The sequence below is a fragment of the Rana temporaria genome, chromosome 2 (assembly GCF_905171775.1).
Source record: "Rana temporaria chromosome 2, aRanTem1.1, whole genome shotgun sequence".
In the NCBI taxonomy this organism is placed as follows: domain Eukaryota; kingdom Metazoa; phylum Chordata; class Amphibia; order Anura; family Ranidae; genus Rana; species Rana temporaria.
Window position 1 is genome coordinate 514,959,671 of NC_053490.1, and position 16,748 is coordinate 514,976,418.

The 16,748-nt window shown below is 45.7% G+C and overlaps 1 protein-coding gene across 1 annotated transcript in view; it reads left to right on the forward strand.

Moving 5' to 3' along the window:
• Window positions 1-1,279: 1,279 nt before the first annotated feature.
• Window positions 1,280-16,748, forward strand: part of LOC120927973 — a 76,031-nt gene continuing 60,562 nt past the window's right edge. The window contains exons 1-2 of the mRNA XM_040339008.1: window positions 1,280-1,407; window positions 13,550-13,927. Coding sequence (XP_040194942.1) covers window positions 1,353-1,407; window positions 13,550-13,927 — 433 coding nt within the window. The 5' untranslated portion in view covers window positions 1,280-1,352. The remainder of the gene's footprint in view (window positions 1,408-13,549; window positions 13,928-16,748) is intronic.

Consider the following 16,748-nt stretch of genomic DNA (forward strand, 5'->3'; position numbering starts at 1 on the left):
AATAGTGTCAAAAGTGTCCGATCTGTCTTGATTGTGCAAACCAATCAATATACGCTTATTACGATTATTTTTTTTTACCAAAAATATGTAGAAGAATACATATCGGCCTAAACTGATAAAGAATTTTTTTTATTATTCGTTTTTTTGATATTTATTATAGCAAAAAATACAAAATAGTGTTTTTTTAAATTGTCGCTTTTTTTTGCTTTGTTTATAGCGCATTAAAATAAAAACCGCAGAGGTGATCAAATACCACCAAAAGAAAGCTCTATTTGAGGGGGGGGGGGAATAAAAATATAATTTGGGTACAGTGTTGTATGACCGCGCAATTGTCATTCAAAATGCATCAGTGCTGAAAATTGGTCTGGGTGGGAAGGGGGTTTAAAGTGGAGGTTCACCCGAAAACTTAATTTTTAACCTTAGATTGAGGCTCATTTTGTGAAGGGGAATCGGGTGTTTTTTTTTAAAAATCGAAGCAGTACTTACCGTTTTAGAGAGCGATCTTCTCCGCCGCTTCCGGGTATGGGCTGTGGGACTGGGCGTTCCTATTTGATTGACAGGCTTCCGACGGTCGCATCTATCGCGTCACGATTTTCCGAAAGTAGCCGAACGTCGGTGCGCAGGCGCCGAATAGAGCCGCACCGACGTTCGGCTTCTTTCGGCTACTTGTGACGCGATGTATGCGACCGTCGGAAGGCTGTCAATCAAATAGGAACGCCCAGTCCCGAAGACCATACCTGGAAGCGGCGGAGAAGATCGCTCTCTAACACGGTAAGTACTGCTTCAATTTTTAAAAAAACTACCCGATTCCCCTTCACAAAATGAGCCTCAATCTAATGTTAAAAAAAAAATTCGGGTGAACTCCCGCTTTAAGTGCCCAGTAATGAAGTGGTTAAAAAACACACTATAATCAGCTTTTTATGAGGTCAATCACAATATTTCTGATTTATAAGGACAATTCTACTTCCTGTATTCTGTAGATCTGCACATTTTCCTGTCTGACGGCCATTCAGTGTGAATATTCTCATACATCCCTCATCACACCTTCCTCTATGGGGGGAGTCAGGTCGCCATTTCTCATTCCACGGCTACAATACAGCGTTCTGGTATTCAGAGCTTCTGGGGAAGGAAGCACTGACGCGCATGCGCAGCTCGCTGTCAAAGCCGTCACAGCTATCTAGTCTCTGATTGGTTGAACGTATATGGGCGGGAGATTTGATTTGCGCAAAGCGTAGCTTCCCTCACAGCTATCTAGTCTCTGATTGGTTGAACGTATATGGGCGGGAGATTTGATTTGCGCACATCGTAGCTTCCCTACTGCCCCTGTTCTTTTCCGCCATGATATCGGACAGATGGAGGTGTTCTGGGTCAGCCTCTTGCTGATCCCATGTGTAATGTCAGCCAGCAGTGAGTATCGTCCTGTGTATGAGGGAGGAAGTCCTGTCCGCATCGCATCCATGTGTGCGGTGTACAGGGAGGAGCGAGGGATGTCACCTCATCTATTACACGACTAATGGTGGATCCGACGCTCCCCCCCCCCCGCACTCTGCCTCGTATAAGCGGTGACCGCTGCTGTGAATGTACGGGACAGTGCACCTCTCTCTTCTCCCACCACCCCACTCCCCCACTCTTGGTACACTCCGGACCCCGCCCCTTCTAGTCTCTGAACCAGTGGGCGGGGCTATGGTTGGTTAAATTTAGCTACGCCTACTAGACATGGGGGGGGGGACAAGAGCCGGAGTGTACCAAGTAGTGGTGGGGGGAGAAGGACATAGGTGAGCAGTGCAGAGGAATAGGTTTGTACTGTGAGAGAAGAGGAACACCTACTACAGATCTCTGTATTCTGTGTCCCTTCTCAACTTTGGGGTCGGTAGTAAGTGAGGCGGAGGTCAGGGGTCGGTAGTATGTGAGGAGGGGGTCGGTAGTAAGTGAGGCGGAGGTCAGGGGTCGGTAGTAAGTGAGGCGGAGTTCAGGGGTAGTGAGTGAGGCGGAGGTCAGGGGTCGTAGTATGTGAGGAGGGGGTCGGTAGTAAGTGAGGCGGAGGTCAGGGGTCGGTAGTAAGTGAGGCAGAGTTCAGGGTAGTGAGTGAGGCGGAGGTCAAGGGGTCGGTAGTAAGTGAGGCGGAGTTCAGGGTAGTGAGTGAGGCGGAGGTCAGGGGTCGGTAGTAAGTGAGGCGGAGTTCAGGGGTAGTGAGTGAGGCGGAGGTCAGGGGTCGGTAGTAAGTGAGGCAGAGTTCAGGGGTAGTGAGTGAGGCGGAGGTCAGGGGTCGGTAGTAAGTGAGGCGGAGTTCAGGGGTAGTGAGTGAGGCGGAGGTCAGGGGTCGGTAGTAAGTGAGGCGGAGGTCAGGGTCAGTAGTAAGTGAGGCGGAGGTCAGGGGTCGGTAGTGAGTGAGGCGGAGGTCAGGGGTCAGTAGTAAGTGAGGCAGAGTTCAGGGGTTGGTAGTAAGTGAGGCGGAGGTCAGGGGTCAGTAGTAAGTGAGGCGGAGGTCAGGGGTCGGCAGTAAGTGAGGCGGAGGTCAGGGTCGGTAGTAAGTGAGGCGGAGGTCAGGGGTCGGTAGTAAGTGAGGCGGAGGTCAGGGGTCAGTAGTAGGTGAGGCGGAGGTCAGGGGTCGGTAGTAAGTGAGGCGGAGGTCGGTAGTAAGTGAGGCGGGGGTCAGTAGTAAGTGAGGTGGAGGTCAGGGGTCAGTAGTAAGTGAGGCGGGGGTCAGTAGTAAGTGAGGCCGAGGTCAGTAGTAAGTGAGGCGGAGGTCAGGGGTCGGTAGTAAGTGAGGCGGAGGTCAGGGGTCAGTAGTAAGTGAGGCCGAGGTCAGTAGTAAGTGAGGCGGAGGTCAGGGGTCAGTTGTAAGTGAGGCGGAGGTCAGGGGTCGGTAGTATGTAAGGTGGAGTTCAGAGGTCGGTGGTAAGTGACGCAGAGATCAGTAGTGACAGGTCAGGGTTCGTTAGTAAATGAGAAAACAAGGACAGAGGGCGCACCAGCCTTGCGCGTTACCTTTATAACACTGGCATTTATTTAAAGGTAAAATTGCATACTCACAAGCGAGTGGTAAAACCAAGATGGTGATAAAAAAGTCCATCATATGCATCATCCAGCAAGATTTGCTGGCCAGTAAACTTGGGTGGGATGAAAGTCCAAAGAAAGCTGACGCGTTTCGAGGGGTATCCCCTCTTCTTCAGAGATGAGTTTGGTATGCAGGTAGATGATTTTTAGAGGATGACTGGGATCAAGTGAATTGCATCATGTGCGCCAAGCCCCTCCCTTATGTGGAAGGGCCAATACAATGAATTAAACATAAAACAAATATTTAATTCCCCATTAGGGACATAAGTCACCAGACATCATATACACACACTTCATACATGTATACACCCCTACACACACTTCATACATGTATACACCCCTACACACACTTCATACACGTATACACCCTACACACACTTCATACATGTATACACCCTACACACACTTCATACATGTATACACCCCTACACACACTTCATACATGTATACACCCTACACACACTTCATACATGTATACACCCTACACACACTTCATACATGTATACACCCCTACACACACTTCATACACGTATACACCCCTACACACACTTCATACATGTATACACCCCTACACACACTTCATACATGTATACACCCCTACACACACTTCATACATGTATACTCCCCTACACACACTTCATACATGTATACACCCTACACACACTTCATACATGTATACACCCCTACACACTCTTCATACATGTATACACCCCTACACACACTTCATACATGTATACACCCCTACACACACTTCATACATGTATACACCCCTACACACACTTCATACATGTATACACCCCTACACACACTTCATACATGTATACACCCTACACACACTTCATACATGTATACACCCTACACACACTTCATACATGTATACACCCCTACACACACTTCATACATGTATACACCCCTACACACACTTCATACATGTATACACCCCTACACACACTTCATACATGTATACTCCCCTACACACACTTCATACATGTATACACCCCTACACACACTTCATACATGTATACACCCCTACACACACTTCATACATGTATACACCCCTACACACACTTCATACATGTATACACCCCTACACACACTTCATACATGTATACACCCCTACACACACTTCATACATGTATACACCCCTACACACACTTCATACATGTATACACCCCTCTATACAAGGAAGCGAGATCGCAATGTTAAATGCACAATAAGACATAAAATAGAAAGAAAACCGCAATATACATTACAATTCTTTGTTAACCACTTGGGATCCGCGCTATGGACAAAAGACGTCCACAGCGCGGCTCTCAAGTGACGGGTGGACGTCCTGTTGTCATTCCCTGTGTGCGCCGCTGGGGGGCACGCAGCGGGGAAACAACGTGCCCGGCGCATCGCTGGGAAGCCGAAGCGAGTGCCTGGCGGCCGCGATGTCCGCCAGGTACCCGCGATCGGCGGTGACAGCAGGGACGTGGAGCTCTGTGTGTAAACACAGAGCTCCACGTCCTGTCAGGGAGAGAGGAGACCGATCTGTGTCCCTTGTACATAGGGACACAGCATCGGTCACCCCCCTCCCCCCACACAGTTAGAACACACCCAGGATACACATTTAACCCCTTCCTCACCCCCTAGTGTTAACCCCTTCCCTGCCAGTCACATTTATACAGTAATTAGTGCATTTTTATAGCACTGATCGCTGTATAAATGGTGGATGGTCCCAAAATTGTGTCCGATACATCCGCCGCAATATCGCAGGCCTGACAAAACAAAATCGCAGATCGCCGCCATTACTAGTAAAAAAAAAATCATAAATCTATCCCCTATTTTGTAGGCACTATAACTTTTGCGCAAACCAATCAATAAGCGCTTATTGCGTTTTTCTTTTAACAAAAATATGTAGAAGAATACGTATCGGCCTAAACTGGGATATTATTGTAACAAAAAGTAAAAAATATATATATTTTTTTTTTTTCTAAATTTTCTGTCTTTTTATGTTTATAGCGCAAAAATTTTTAATCGCAGAGATGATCAAATACCACCAAAAGAAAGCTCTCTTTGTGGGGAAAAAATGATAAAAATATAATTTGGGTACAGCGCTGTATGACCGCGCAATTGTCATTCAAAATGCGTCAGCGCTGAAAGCTGAAAATCGGTATGGACACGAAGGGGGTTTAGGTGCCCAGTAATGAAGTGGTTAACCTAGATCTCTTTAAGCGCCATGCACTCTATATCTGTATATACATACTCGCTCCCACCTGATTACAACCAGTTGTATGTGGCTGAGGAGTGTACAAGGTGCCCCAAAAAGGCATTTACGATGTGAGCCCAGGAGCATAGAAGATGAAAACACTAGACGAGCTTCTGGAATGTGTGAATCATGCCACCACTAACTTCGGCCATAGGAAAGTACGCCAGCCGGCTTCCCGCACGTGTAGCTGCACTATGCGTGCCAGAAGCTGTGCCAGTGACCTGCAAACGTCACTTCCGGGCACGTGTGGCAGTGTAACATCCTGCAATTCCAGTGGGGGATCCTGAAAGCGTAATTTTCGGTGACGTGAGATGAGGTCATATACAGCGGTGTGTGTAGAAGACGACCAGACACGTGTGCACACAGATGCCACATCCGGGTGTACCCCAGCATGGGGACACCCAGAAAGAGCGCACCAGCCACCAGGATCCGCACGCGGACCACTGGAAATCATCTGGGCATAGAAAATCTAAACCAAGGAGGGGAGCAAGGGGTTGTAAAGGTACAATTTTTTTTCCCTAAATAGCTTCCTTTATGAGTGAAGGAGGACTGCACTAAGGTAAAGGAAGCTATTTAGGGAAAAAAATTGTACAACCCCTTTAAGGAGCATCATAGGGAGGACATGTAGTGCACAGCCCTCCTATGTTAACCACTTCAGCCCTGGAGGATTTGGCTGCACAATGACCGGCCCATTTTTTTTTTTAGCGATTCGCAACTGCGACGCTTTAACTGACAATTGCGTGGTCGTGCAACGTGGTTCCCAAACAAAATTAACGTTCTTTTCCCCCACAAATAGAGATTTCTTTTGGTGGTATTTGATCACCTCTGCAGGTTTTCTTTTTTGCGCTATGAACAAAAATAGAGCGACAATTTTGAAAAAAAAAAAGCAATATTTTTTACTTTTTGCTATAATAAATATTCCCAAAAATTATATATAATTTTTTTTTTTCATCAGTTTAGGCCGATACGTATTCTTCTACATATTTTTGGTTAAAAAAAACGCAACAAGCGTATATTGATTTGTTTACGCAAAAGTTATAGCGTCTACAAAATTGGCAATAGTTTTATGGCATTTTTATTGTTTTATTTTTTATTTTTTTACTAGTAATGGCGGCGATCATCAATTTTTATCGTGACTGCAACATTATGGTGGACCCCATCAGGGTTTACTTCCTCTTTAAGTCATGGATTATTATTATTATATAATAAGGATGTTGTTTTATGTCACTTTAACCCTAAGGCCCCTTTCACAAATGCAGTTAGTTTGTCCGTTCGTTTTTCATCCATTCGATGACGGATGAAAAACAGGTGTCAATGCATCTCTATGGAAAAACGATCATTTATTTACATCCGCATTTGTCAACAATGTATTTTTGACTGAAATTTTGAATTTCCTAGACCTTTGCTGTAATATCGCGCTAAATAACAAAATTAAACTACCACTATTTTATTCTCTAGGTGTGTCTGCTTTTAGAAAATATATGAAGTTTGGGGGTTTTTATGTAATCTTCAGGCCTAATATATTTTTTTTTGATGCGTGAAACAAATATAAAAAATAAATAAATGCAAAAACAGCTCTGGCAGCGAAAGGGTTAAAGGCCAAGTCCACCATGCTGGCCAAGTTTCACGGTACCACCTATATTTTGGGTAAAATAAATGTGGCATTCTGCAGCCCCCCCTGTACCTGGATTGTGGGGTTCTTCTACCATGAACATCATATTCCTATATTCAGTGTCTATACTGTAATATACACACATCTCAAATTATTATTAATATCATCAAAAAATTCATTTATTTCAGTACAGACACACAGAGTGATATATTTAAAGCAATTCTTTATTTTAATTGTGATCATTATGGCTTACAGCCAGTGAAAACCCCAAATTCTGTATCTCAGAAAATTAGAATATTGTGAAAGTTCAATATTGTAGACTCATGGGGCTAGATTCATAGAGGAGATACGCCGGCGTATCTCTGAGTCCGGCCGGTCGTATCTATGCGCTTGATTCAGAGAATCAGTTACGCATAGATCTCCCTAAGATCCGCCAGGTGTAAGTGACTTACACCGTCGGATCTTAGGCTGCAATTCCAGGCCGGCCGCTAGGTGGCGCTTCCGTATCTTTTACGCGACGAATATGCAAATGAGGAGTTACGCCGATTGAGAAACGAACGACCGCCCGGCGCTTTTTTTTTACGTCGTTTGCGTTCGGCTTTTTCCGGCGTATAGTTACCCCTGCTATGAGGCGTAGCTAATGTTAAGTATGGGCGTCGTTCCCGTGCCAAGTTTTGAATTTTTTACGTCGTTTGCGTAAGTCGTTCGCGAATACGGATGTATTTTACGTTCACGTCGAAAGCATGACAATTTGACATTTGGAGCATGCGCACTGGGATCAAGTCGCGGCCGGCGCATGCGCAGTTAGTTCGGTGCGGGCACGCGCCTGATTTAAATGTTTCACGCCCCCTACCCGCGGAATTTGAATTCCGCCGGGGGATTTACGTTACGCCGGCTCAACTTTACAGGCAAGTGCTTTGTGAAATATGAGGAAGACTGCAGACTAGACAATCGTCCAGAAGACCGTCATTGACACCCATAACAAGGAAAGCAAGTCACAAAAAGGTAATTGCTAGAGAAAGTTGGCTGTTCACAGAGTGCTGTTTCCAAGCATATTAATGGGAAGTTGAGTGGGAGGAAAAAGTGTGGTAAAAAAAGTGCACAAGCATCAGGGATGAGCGAAGCCTTGAGAGCATTGTATAGCAAAGGCCATTCAAGAATTTAGGGGAGATTCACAAGCAGAGGGCTACGACTGGTGTCAGTGCTTCAAGAGCCACCACACAGACGTATCCAGGACATGGGCTACAGTTGTCACATTGCTTGTATCAAGCTACTCCTGAACCAGAGACATAGGGCTAGATTCAGCATTGATTTACGCCGGCGTATCTATAGATACGCCGCGTGAATTTAATGCTGTGCCGGCGTATCTTCTTTCTGTATTCAGAAAGCAAGATACGCCGACATTAGCCTAAGATCCGACTGGCGTAAGTCTCTTACGCCGTCGTATCTTAGGGTGCATATTTACGCTGCCTGCTAGGTGGCACTTCCGTCGTTTTCGGAGTAAAATATGCAAATGACCTAGATACGCCGATTCACAAATTTACGTACGCCCGGCACTATTTTTTTACGTCGTTTACGTTAGGCTTTTTCGGCGTAAGGTTGCTCCTGCTATTATGAGGCGTACGCAATGTTAAGTATGGACGTCGTTCCCGCGTCGAATTTTGCATTTTTTACGTCGGTTGCGTAAGTCGTTCGCGAGTAGGGCTGGACGTAATTTACGTCCACGTGGAAACCAATGACGTCCTTGTGATGTACTTTAGAGCAATGCACACTGGGAAATTCCATGGACGGCGCATGCGCCGTTCGGGGAAAAACATCAATCACGTCGGGTCACCACTCATTTACATAAAACATGCCCCCCTCATACTCATTTGAATTGGGCGCGCTTACGCCGGCCCCGTTTACGCTACGCCACCACAACTTACGGAGCAAGTGCTTTGTGAATACTGCACTTGCCTGTGTAAATTGCGGCGGCGTAGCCTAAATAACATAAGCTACGCCCGCTCAAACTTAACGGCGGGCTACTTGAATCTAGCCCAAAGTCAGCAGCATCTTACCTGGGCAAAGGAGAAAAAGGACTGGATTGTTGCTCAGTGGTCCAAAGTCCTCTTTTCGGGTGAAATTTGGAAATTGAGGTCCCAGAGTCTGGAGGAAGAGTGGAGAGGCACAGGATCCAAGTTGCATGATGTCTAGTGTGAAGTTTCCACAGTCAGTGATGATTTGGGAAGCCGTGTCATCTGCTGGTGTTAGTCCACTGTGTTTTATCAAGTCCACAGTCAGCACGACCCTCTACTAGGCAATTCTAGAGCAATTCATGCCGATTTTATTTTCCAGCAGGACTTGGCACCTGCCCACACTGCCAAAAGTACCAATACCTGGTTTAATGATCATGGTATCACAGTGCTTGATTGACCAGCAAACTCGCCTGACCTAAACCCCATAGAGAATCTGTGAGGTATTGTCAAGAGGAAGTTGAGACACCAGACCCAACAATGCAGACAAACTGAAGGCCGCAATGAAAGCAACCTGGGCTTCCATAACACCTCAGCAGTGCCACAGGCTGATCGCCTCAATGCCACGTTGCAATGATGCCGTAATTCATGCAAAAGGAGACCCGACCAAGTATTGAGTGCATACTATACTGTACATGGACATACTTTTCTGTAAACCGACATTTCTGTATTAAAAATCCTTTTCTTTATTGGTAATATTCTATTCCATCTGAGATACAGAATTTGGGGTTTTCACTAGCTGTAAGCCATAATCATCAAAATTAAAAGAAAGAAATACCGTATTTATCGGCGTATACCGTGCACTTTTTTGCCCTGAAAATCAGGGCAAAATCGTGGGTGCGCGATATACGCCGATACCCGCTTTCCCGCGCCGAGTTTGAATACTGCGCCGGCATATACCGAGCGCAGTACACTCGTGTATAGTCGGGCAGTCTCGGCGCCTCTCGTGCTCACGTACAGGATGTGAGCGCGAGAGTAGCCGAGCCTGCCCGACTATACACGAGTGTACTGCACTCAGTATATGCTGGCGCAGTATTCAAACTCGGCGCGGGAAACGAGCGGGGAGGACGCCGCAGAAGGACTCCGGACCCGACGAAGAGGACACCCGAAGCCGCAGACGGACGCCAGACCCGACATGGACGCCGCGCAAGACACCAAAACTGTAAGTACAAAAATCTTTTTTCCACAGGAATGCGGGTCCACTTTAGGGGTGCGCGCTATATGCCGGAGCGCGCAATACCCCGATAAATACGTTACTTGAAATATCTCACTCTGTGTGCAATAAATCCTATATAATATACAAGTTTCACTTTTTGAAAGGAATTACTGAAATAAATTAACTTTTTGATGATATTCAGATTTTTCGAGAAGCGTGTGTTTGTGTTTTTGTTTTTTATTCTTGCTAATCCACCTTTTATAGATTGCTCCAAACTGCCCTGCACCCACTCTTAAAAGGATTGCAAGGTTCTTCTACCCAGCAGCTCCTGTCACTTTTTTTTTTAAATTTGGCATGGCTCTGCCCACACAGCTGCATCCTTCATTTTCAGAGATCTGTAAATGAATGAACTACAAGTCTCCTTTGCCACTCGTAGTCTGTTGAGTCATTGTTCCTCTAGTCCTGTAACTGAAGTACGGACATGTAGCCAAAAGGTGTGCCCGCAGGAGCCTTTGCATTGTCCCGCGATCCACTGATTGTGGTTGCCATGCTTTGTGGGTGCCAATGCAAAAAATATATTAAAAAAATACTCCTTTGCAGAGAGGCTACCCAAGGATTAAAGGGGTCCATGCAAAAACTAAAATCCCTGCATCTATACACACCACGGATCTAACACTGTAAAGAAAATAACGAGTATACATACCTTTTTGGAAGCCGATCTGACCCGCTCCAACCGGATCCCACGCTGAGCTGTCAGCCGTGGCTTCTCTGTGGCTCCCTTCTCTCAGCCAGTGAGAAGGGAGCAGGGGTCATGGCCGAGCCATGCACTGTGTGTCTTATTGACTCAGAGGCAGCCTGGGAGTGAGCACGCATGAGTGCCCCCACAGCAAGCAGCTTGCTTTGGGTGCACTCTGCAAGGGGGAAGGGCCAGGAGTGTCGGTGGAGAACAGGAGGTTCGGGGCTGCTCTGTGCAAAATTATTGCACAGAGCAGGCAAGAATAACATGTTGTTAAAGCGGAGTTCCACCCCAAAGTGGAACTTCCACTTAATCCACTCCTTTCCCCCTTACATGCCACATTTGGCATGTCATTTTTTTGGGGGGGGAGTGGGGGCTTCAGGAGGAGTGGGACTTCCTGTCCCACTTCCTCCTTCCGCCCAGGGACTGCCTAGGCGATACGTCATATCGCCTACAGCGGCCTCTCCCTGTAGGCGATCGCCTGGGACACGTGACAGGTCCCAGGCGATCGCCTGACCAATCACAGTGCACAGCGCCACTCGCACATGGGCAGTGAGTGTCCAGCCGTGAAGCCAAAAGCTGTCATGGCCGGGTACCCACACTAAGGATGCGAACGCCGGCCGGAGCAGAGCTCTGGCCGTAGCATCGCTGGACCGTAGAGCAGGTGAGTGTCTGTTTATTAAAAGCTTATTAAACTTTTAATAAACATTTAAAAATCCTGGAACTCCACTTTAAAGGCTGGGTTCACATTTGAGATCGCAGTGCCTCACAGCAGGTGTCGGGTGCGCCTCCATTTACCGTTTCAGACTGAATTTTGGGCTGAATTCGGATCTGAAACTGACCAAAAAGTCGCACTTCGGATCCGCTGCGTAGACTGGTAACTGGCTCCATAGAGAGAAAGTCCCAATCTCCTGCTATTCGAATTGGATGTGGAGAAACCGTTATCCAATGTGCATAGGTGTAAACCTAGCCTAAAAGAAAAAACCCTAAGGCTTTAATATCACTTTAAAGTGGAGTTCCACCCATAAATATAACATTACATCAGCAGTTTTAAAAAAATGTCATTAATCATTTAAGAACATTTTTTTTTTTTTTAGATGCCTTCAAAGTGTTGTTGCTAGGCAGAATAGTTAATCTTCCCTCTTCCTGCACCTAGGTGCTTAAGCTTCCTAACCTACACCGCACAGACTCCTGGGAATGTAGTGGGTGTAACTTTCCAGGAGTCTGTGCACTCCCCAGTCTCAAAGAATCATGTGACTTGGACAGTACAGGTGCTGAAACCTGATCTGAAACCTATTACACTGCTTGTGCAGCACTGAGCATGTGTGAGATCTGCAAGGCTGAAATCCAGGAAGTCATACAGTCTGGCTTCATGATGCCCACACTTAAGATGTCAATTTCTATTTAATAAAGTGTCTAAATGCTGTAACAACCTAACAAAACGAACCTTAGTTTACAGACTAACTTTACTAGAATACATTAAGCTTGTGTATTACAGGGGTATTTATATTTAAAAAGTGAAATTGTGGCCGGAACTCCGCTTTAACTCAGAGTGGGGGCAGCCCTACTGCAAGGGAAGATTTTTACTTTTCTTAGGTTCAGTGTGTGTGTATATATGTAATATATATATATATATACAGTACAGACCAAAAGTTTGGACACACCTTCTCATTCAAAGAGTTCTTTATTTTCATGACTATGAAAATTGTAGATTCACACTGAAGGCATCAAAACTATGAATGAACACATGTGGAATTATACATAACAAAAAAGTGTGAAACAACTGAAAATATATTTCATATTCTAGGTTCTTCCACCTTTTGCAGCAGACACATCTCTAGAACTGGTAAGAGGAGACTGTGTGAATCAGGCCTTCATGGTAGAATATCTGCTAGGAAACCACTGCTAAAGAAAGGCAACAAGCAGAAGAGACTTGTTTGGGTAAAGAACACAAGGAATGGACATTAGACCAGTGGAAATCTGTGCTTTGGTCTGATGAGTCCAAACTTGAGATCTTTGGTTCCAACCCCTGTGTCTTTGTGCGACGCAGAAAAGGTGAACGGATGGACTCTACATGCCTGGTTCCCACTGTGAAGCATGGAGGAGGAGGAGGTGTGATGGTGTGGGGATGCTTTGCTGGTGACACTGTTGGGGATTTATTCAAAATTGAAGGCATACTGAACCAGCATGGCTACCACAGCATCTTGCAGCGGCATGCTATTCCATCTGGTTTGCATTTAGTTGGACCATTATTTATTTTTCAACAGGACAATGACCCCAAACACACCTCCAGGCTGTGTAAGGGCTATTTGACCAAGAAGGAGAGTGATGGGGTGCTGCGCCAGGTGACTACCTCTTGAAGCTCATCAAGGGAATGCCAAGAGTGTGCCAAGCAGTAATCAAAGCAAAAGGTGGCTACTTTGAAGAACCTAGAATATGAAATATATTTTCAGTTGTTTCACACTTTTTTGTTATGTATAATTCCACATGTGTTATTCATAGTTTTGATGCCTTCAGTGTGAATCTACAATTTTCATAGTCATGAAAATAAAGAAAACTCTTTGAATGAGAAGGTGTGTCCAAACTTTTGGTCTGTACTGTATATATTATAGTGGAATATACCATTAAAGATACTCTGTTGCCAGATTATTGCCTGTGAACTTGTTAGTCATACAGTCAGGTACACTACTGACCTTTTATTTTATTTTTTTCTATTGACTTTTAGTCTGCGAATCATTTTTGCAACCACCATCAGATACTGATCCAGTAAGATGTATGAAGCCGGAGCCAGCCATACTTGGTGGAGACATTACTCTTACTTGTATCCTCTCACACCCCATGGAGGCCTTTCAAGTGACATGGTGTGAAATAAAAGGCAATAAATCTAAAGACTTGGCATCCTTTAGCAAAATATATGGGCCACGCGTAAAACAAGAGTTTTCAGCATTTATTTCTATCGTCCCGTTGGATCCAGACGAATATTTCGACAGATCAACCGTTGAAATTTCAAAGTGGAAGAAGGAGGATGAAGCTTGTTATGGATGTTACTTTAACGTAAATCATGCTGAAGGTGTTCCTGGTGACGTTTTTCTGGCAGATATTGGTAGGTTGGATCTGGAACTATTCATGTCTTTAGATCAGGGCTGGACATTGCCTGGTTTCCAAAAAACTCTCTTGGGTGACCGGATCATTGTGAGCCATTGTCATCTTTCTCCGATGTTTCCACTGCCTGCCTTTTCAACGCTTCATGCCTTGTTTCAACATTATTTCATTTTGATCACTACCATCAGCCTACTCCTCCCCTGCTCAGCCTTTCTCTTTCTAATGCCTGCTCTGTCAACGTGTTTCATTCGCTGTCACAACATTCCTCTCCCTCTCTACCCTTCTCTGCTGTCAGTTGGGTGCACCCCTTTTCTCCAATTCTGGTTTAAGCATCACTCACTGTGTAGTGCCTCCCTCCTGTCATTTCATGAATTACAGTACAATAAGTCTTCTCCCCCATCTCCCGGGGATCCGTTCCCTCCTCCCTCCCATCAGTCCACACAGTGGTGGGTTGGCATGGCTCTCCTGGCTGTCAGTGTAGTGTGTTCGTAAAGAGGGGAGTCTGACAGCTGGTGTCCTATAAAAGAGCGTGTGACAAAATCGAGTGTCATTTTGTCCTGCTGCTGTACTAAGCGTTTTGGCATGCCAAACCTCTGTGCCAAGAGTATTAAAGTGCGAGGTCAGGGGTGTCGGTGTCCCAAACTGCTTTACCAAAACTGTCAAAGCAGTTGGATCAGGATAGTTGCCAGCCAGCTAGCGTTTTTAGAAGGTGGAGGTATGCAATAGCAGTTTTCATATCAATTGTCCTCTTCTGGGGGCCCACGGCGGCTCCTCCCCGCAATAGATAACCCCCTCTGGGAAGCTTTCTCCCGAGGGGGTTACCTTGCAGGCGAGCTCCCATGTCATATACTCTGCGTACATAGCTGCCGATTGTATGACTCGGCCCCGGTGCCCGCGTCATTGGATTTGATTGACAGCAGCGGGAGCCAATGGTTGCGCTGCTATCAATCTATCCAATGAAGAGTTCTGGGGAGAACGACGTCGGATCACACCCACGGAGATTCGGGGCTCAGGTAAGTAAAACGGGGGGGGGGGGTTGGGCCCGACAGTGCAAGGTATTTTTTCACCTTAATGCATAGGATGCATTAAAGGGTCACTAAAGGAAAACAATTTTTTTGCTGAAATGACTGTTTACAGGGTATAGAGACATAAAAGTTAACTGATTCCTTTTAAAAATGATGATAACTAGATTAAATTCTATCATATAATCTGCCTCTAGTTTCACTTTCGGTTTTAAACTGGTTTCATGTTTATGTGAAGTAAAGAGACCCACAGAACAAAAACAAACAAATCCAGGGCAGTGTTTTGTTTTTAAAATTAATCTGATTGGTTCTGAGGAGTTTTAGACACACAGCTTAGACCACAGTGAGAAGCTGCCATCAGATTTTTCATAAGGAGCCAGACAAGCAGGAAGTGTGGAGATCACAGCAGAATTACAGCTACTTCAGAGCAAAAACGAACAATGAGGACATGAAACCAGTACTGCAGTAAGGTAAAGGAAGCTATTTAGCAAAAAAAAAAATTTCCTTTAGTGATCCTTTAAGGTGAAAAAACACGAGGCTTTACAACTCCTTTAATGCCACACCGCCATATTTTCCTGTGATGTCATTGATGGGCTGCTGGTTGTTTCGGGTTCAGCCAGCACGCCTACCGACGACACACCGATAGGCTTGCCCACTTCTCCTTTCCTCAATAAAAAAAGCCAATGCCTGGGCGAATTACATGCACTGTGCTCCCTTTGCCTCCTGGGGTATGCATGCCACATGTCAAAGGATGCAAAGGGAGATCAGTGCACCTCATTCACCCAGGCAAAGGGGGGGGGGGGGGGGGTGAGGTCTAACGTTTACTCAAAAAAAAGGTTGCTAATTGTGTAGAGAACCATAGGAGGGGTGGAGCGGAGGGATAAGGTTTTGGAGAATAAATATTCACTTTAAAGTGGTTCTAAAGGCAGAATTGTATTTCTGTGCAGCAGCCCCCCCCCCCAATACTCTTATGATTCCTATTGTGCAAGGGGACCCTCTGCTCTACGGGGTCACTCAGTCCTCATTGGCTGAGGCAGCAGCTGGAGCCATTAGCTCCTGCTGCTGTCAATCACAGCCAATGAGGAGAGAAAGAGTTGGTGACAGGAGGGAGGGGCCAGGAGCGCCGGCAGGGGACTCAAGTAGAGGAGGACCGGGCTGCTCTGGGCAAGCCCACTGCACAGAGCAGATTAATATGACATGTTTGTTATTTAAAGAACAAAACAGAAACACAAGCCTTTGAAATCACTTTAACAATGCTGTTTGGGGTTTTAGACTTTTCAAAAGCACATCGCACCTGCAGAATGAAGAATTCCACACAGTGGGGAAAATAATTATTTGATCCCCTGCAGATTTTGTAAGTTTTCCCACTAACAAAGAAATGAAGGGTCAATGGGCCAGATTCACAAAAGAGATACGACGGCGTATCTCCTGATACGCCGTCGTATCTCTGTTTCTATCTATGCGACTGATTCATAGAATCAGTTACGCATAGATATCCCTAAGATCCGACAGGTGTAATTGTTTTACACTGTCGTATCTTAGGATGCAGTACCGCGGCCGCCGCTGGGGGGAGTTTGCGTCGTAAACCAGCGTCAGGTATGCAAATTAGGAGTTACGGCGGATCCACGACGGATTTTCGCGTTCGCTACGTCGCCGCTAGTCTAGTTTCCCGTCGCAAAGTTTTTTTGGTGCCCTAACTTTAGTCAGCAAGTGTATTGCTGTATAAAGTATGGCCGTCGTTCCCGCGTCGAAATTCAAAATTTAACGTCGTTTGCGTAAGCCGTCCAGGAATACGGAAGT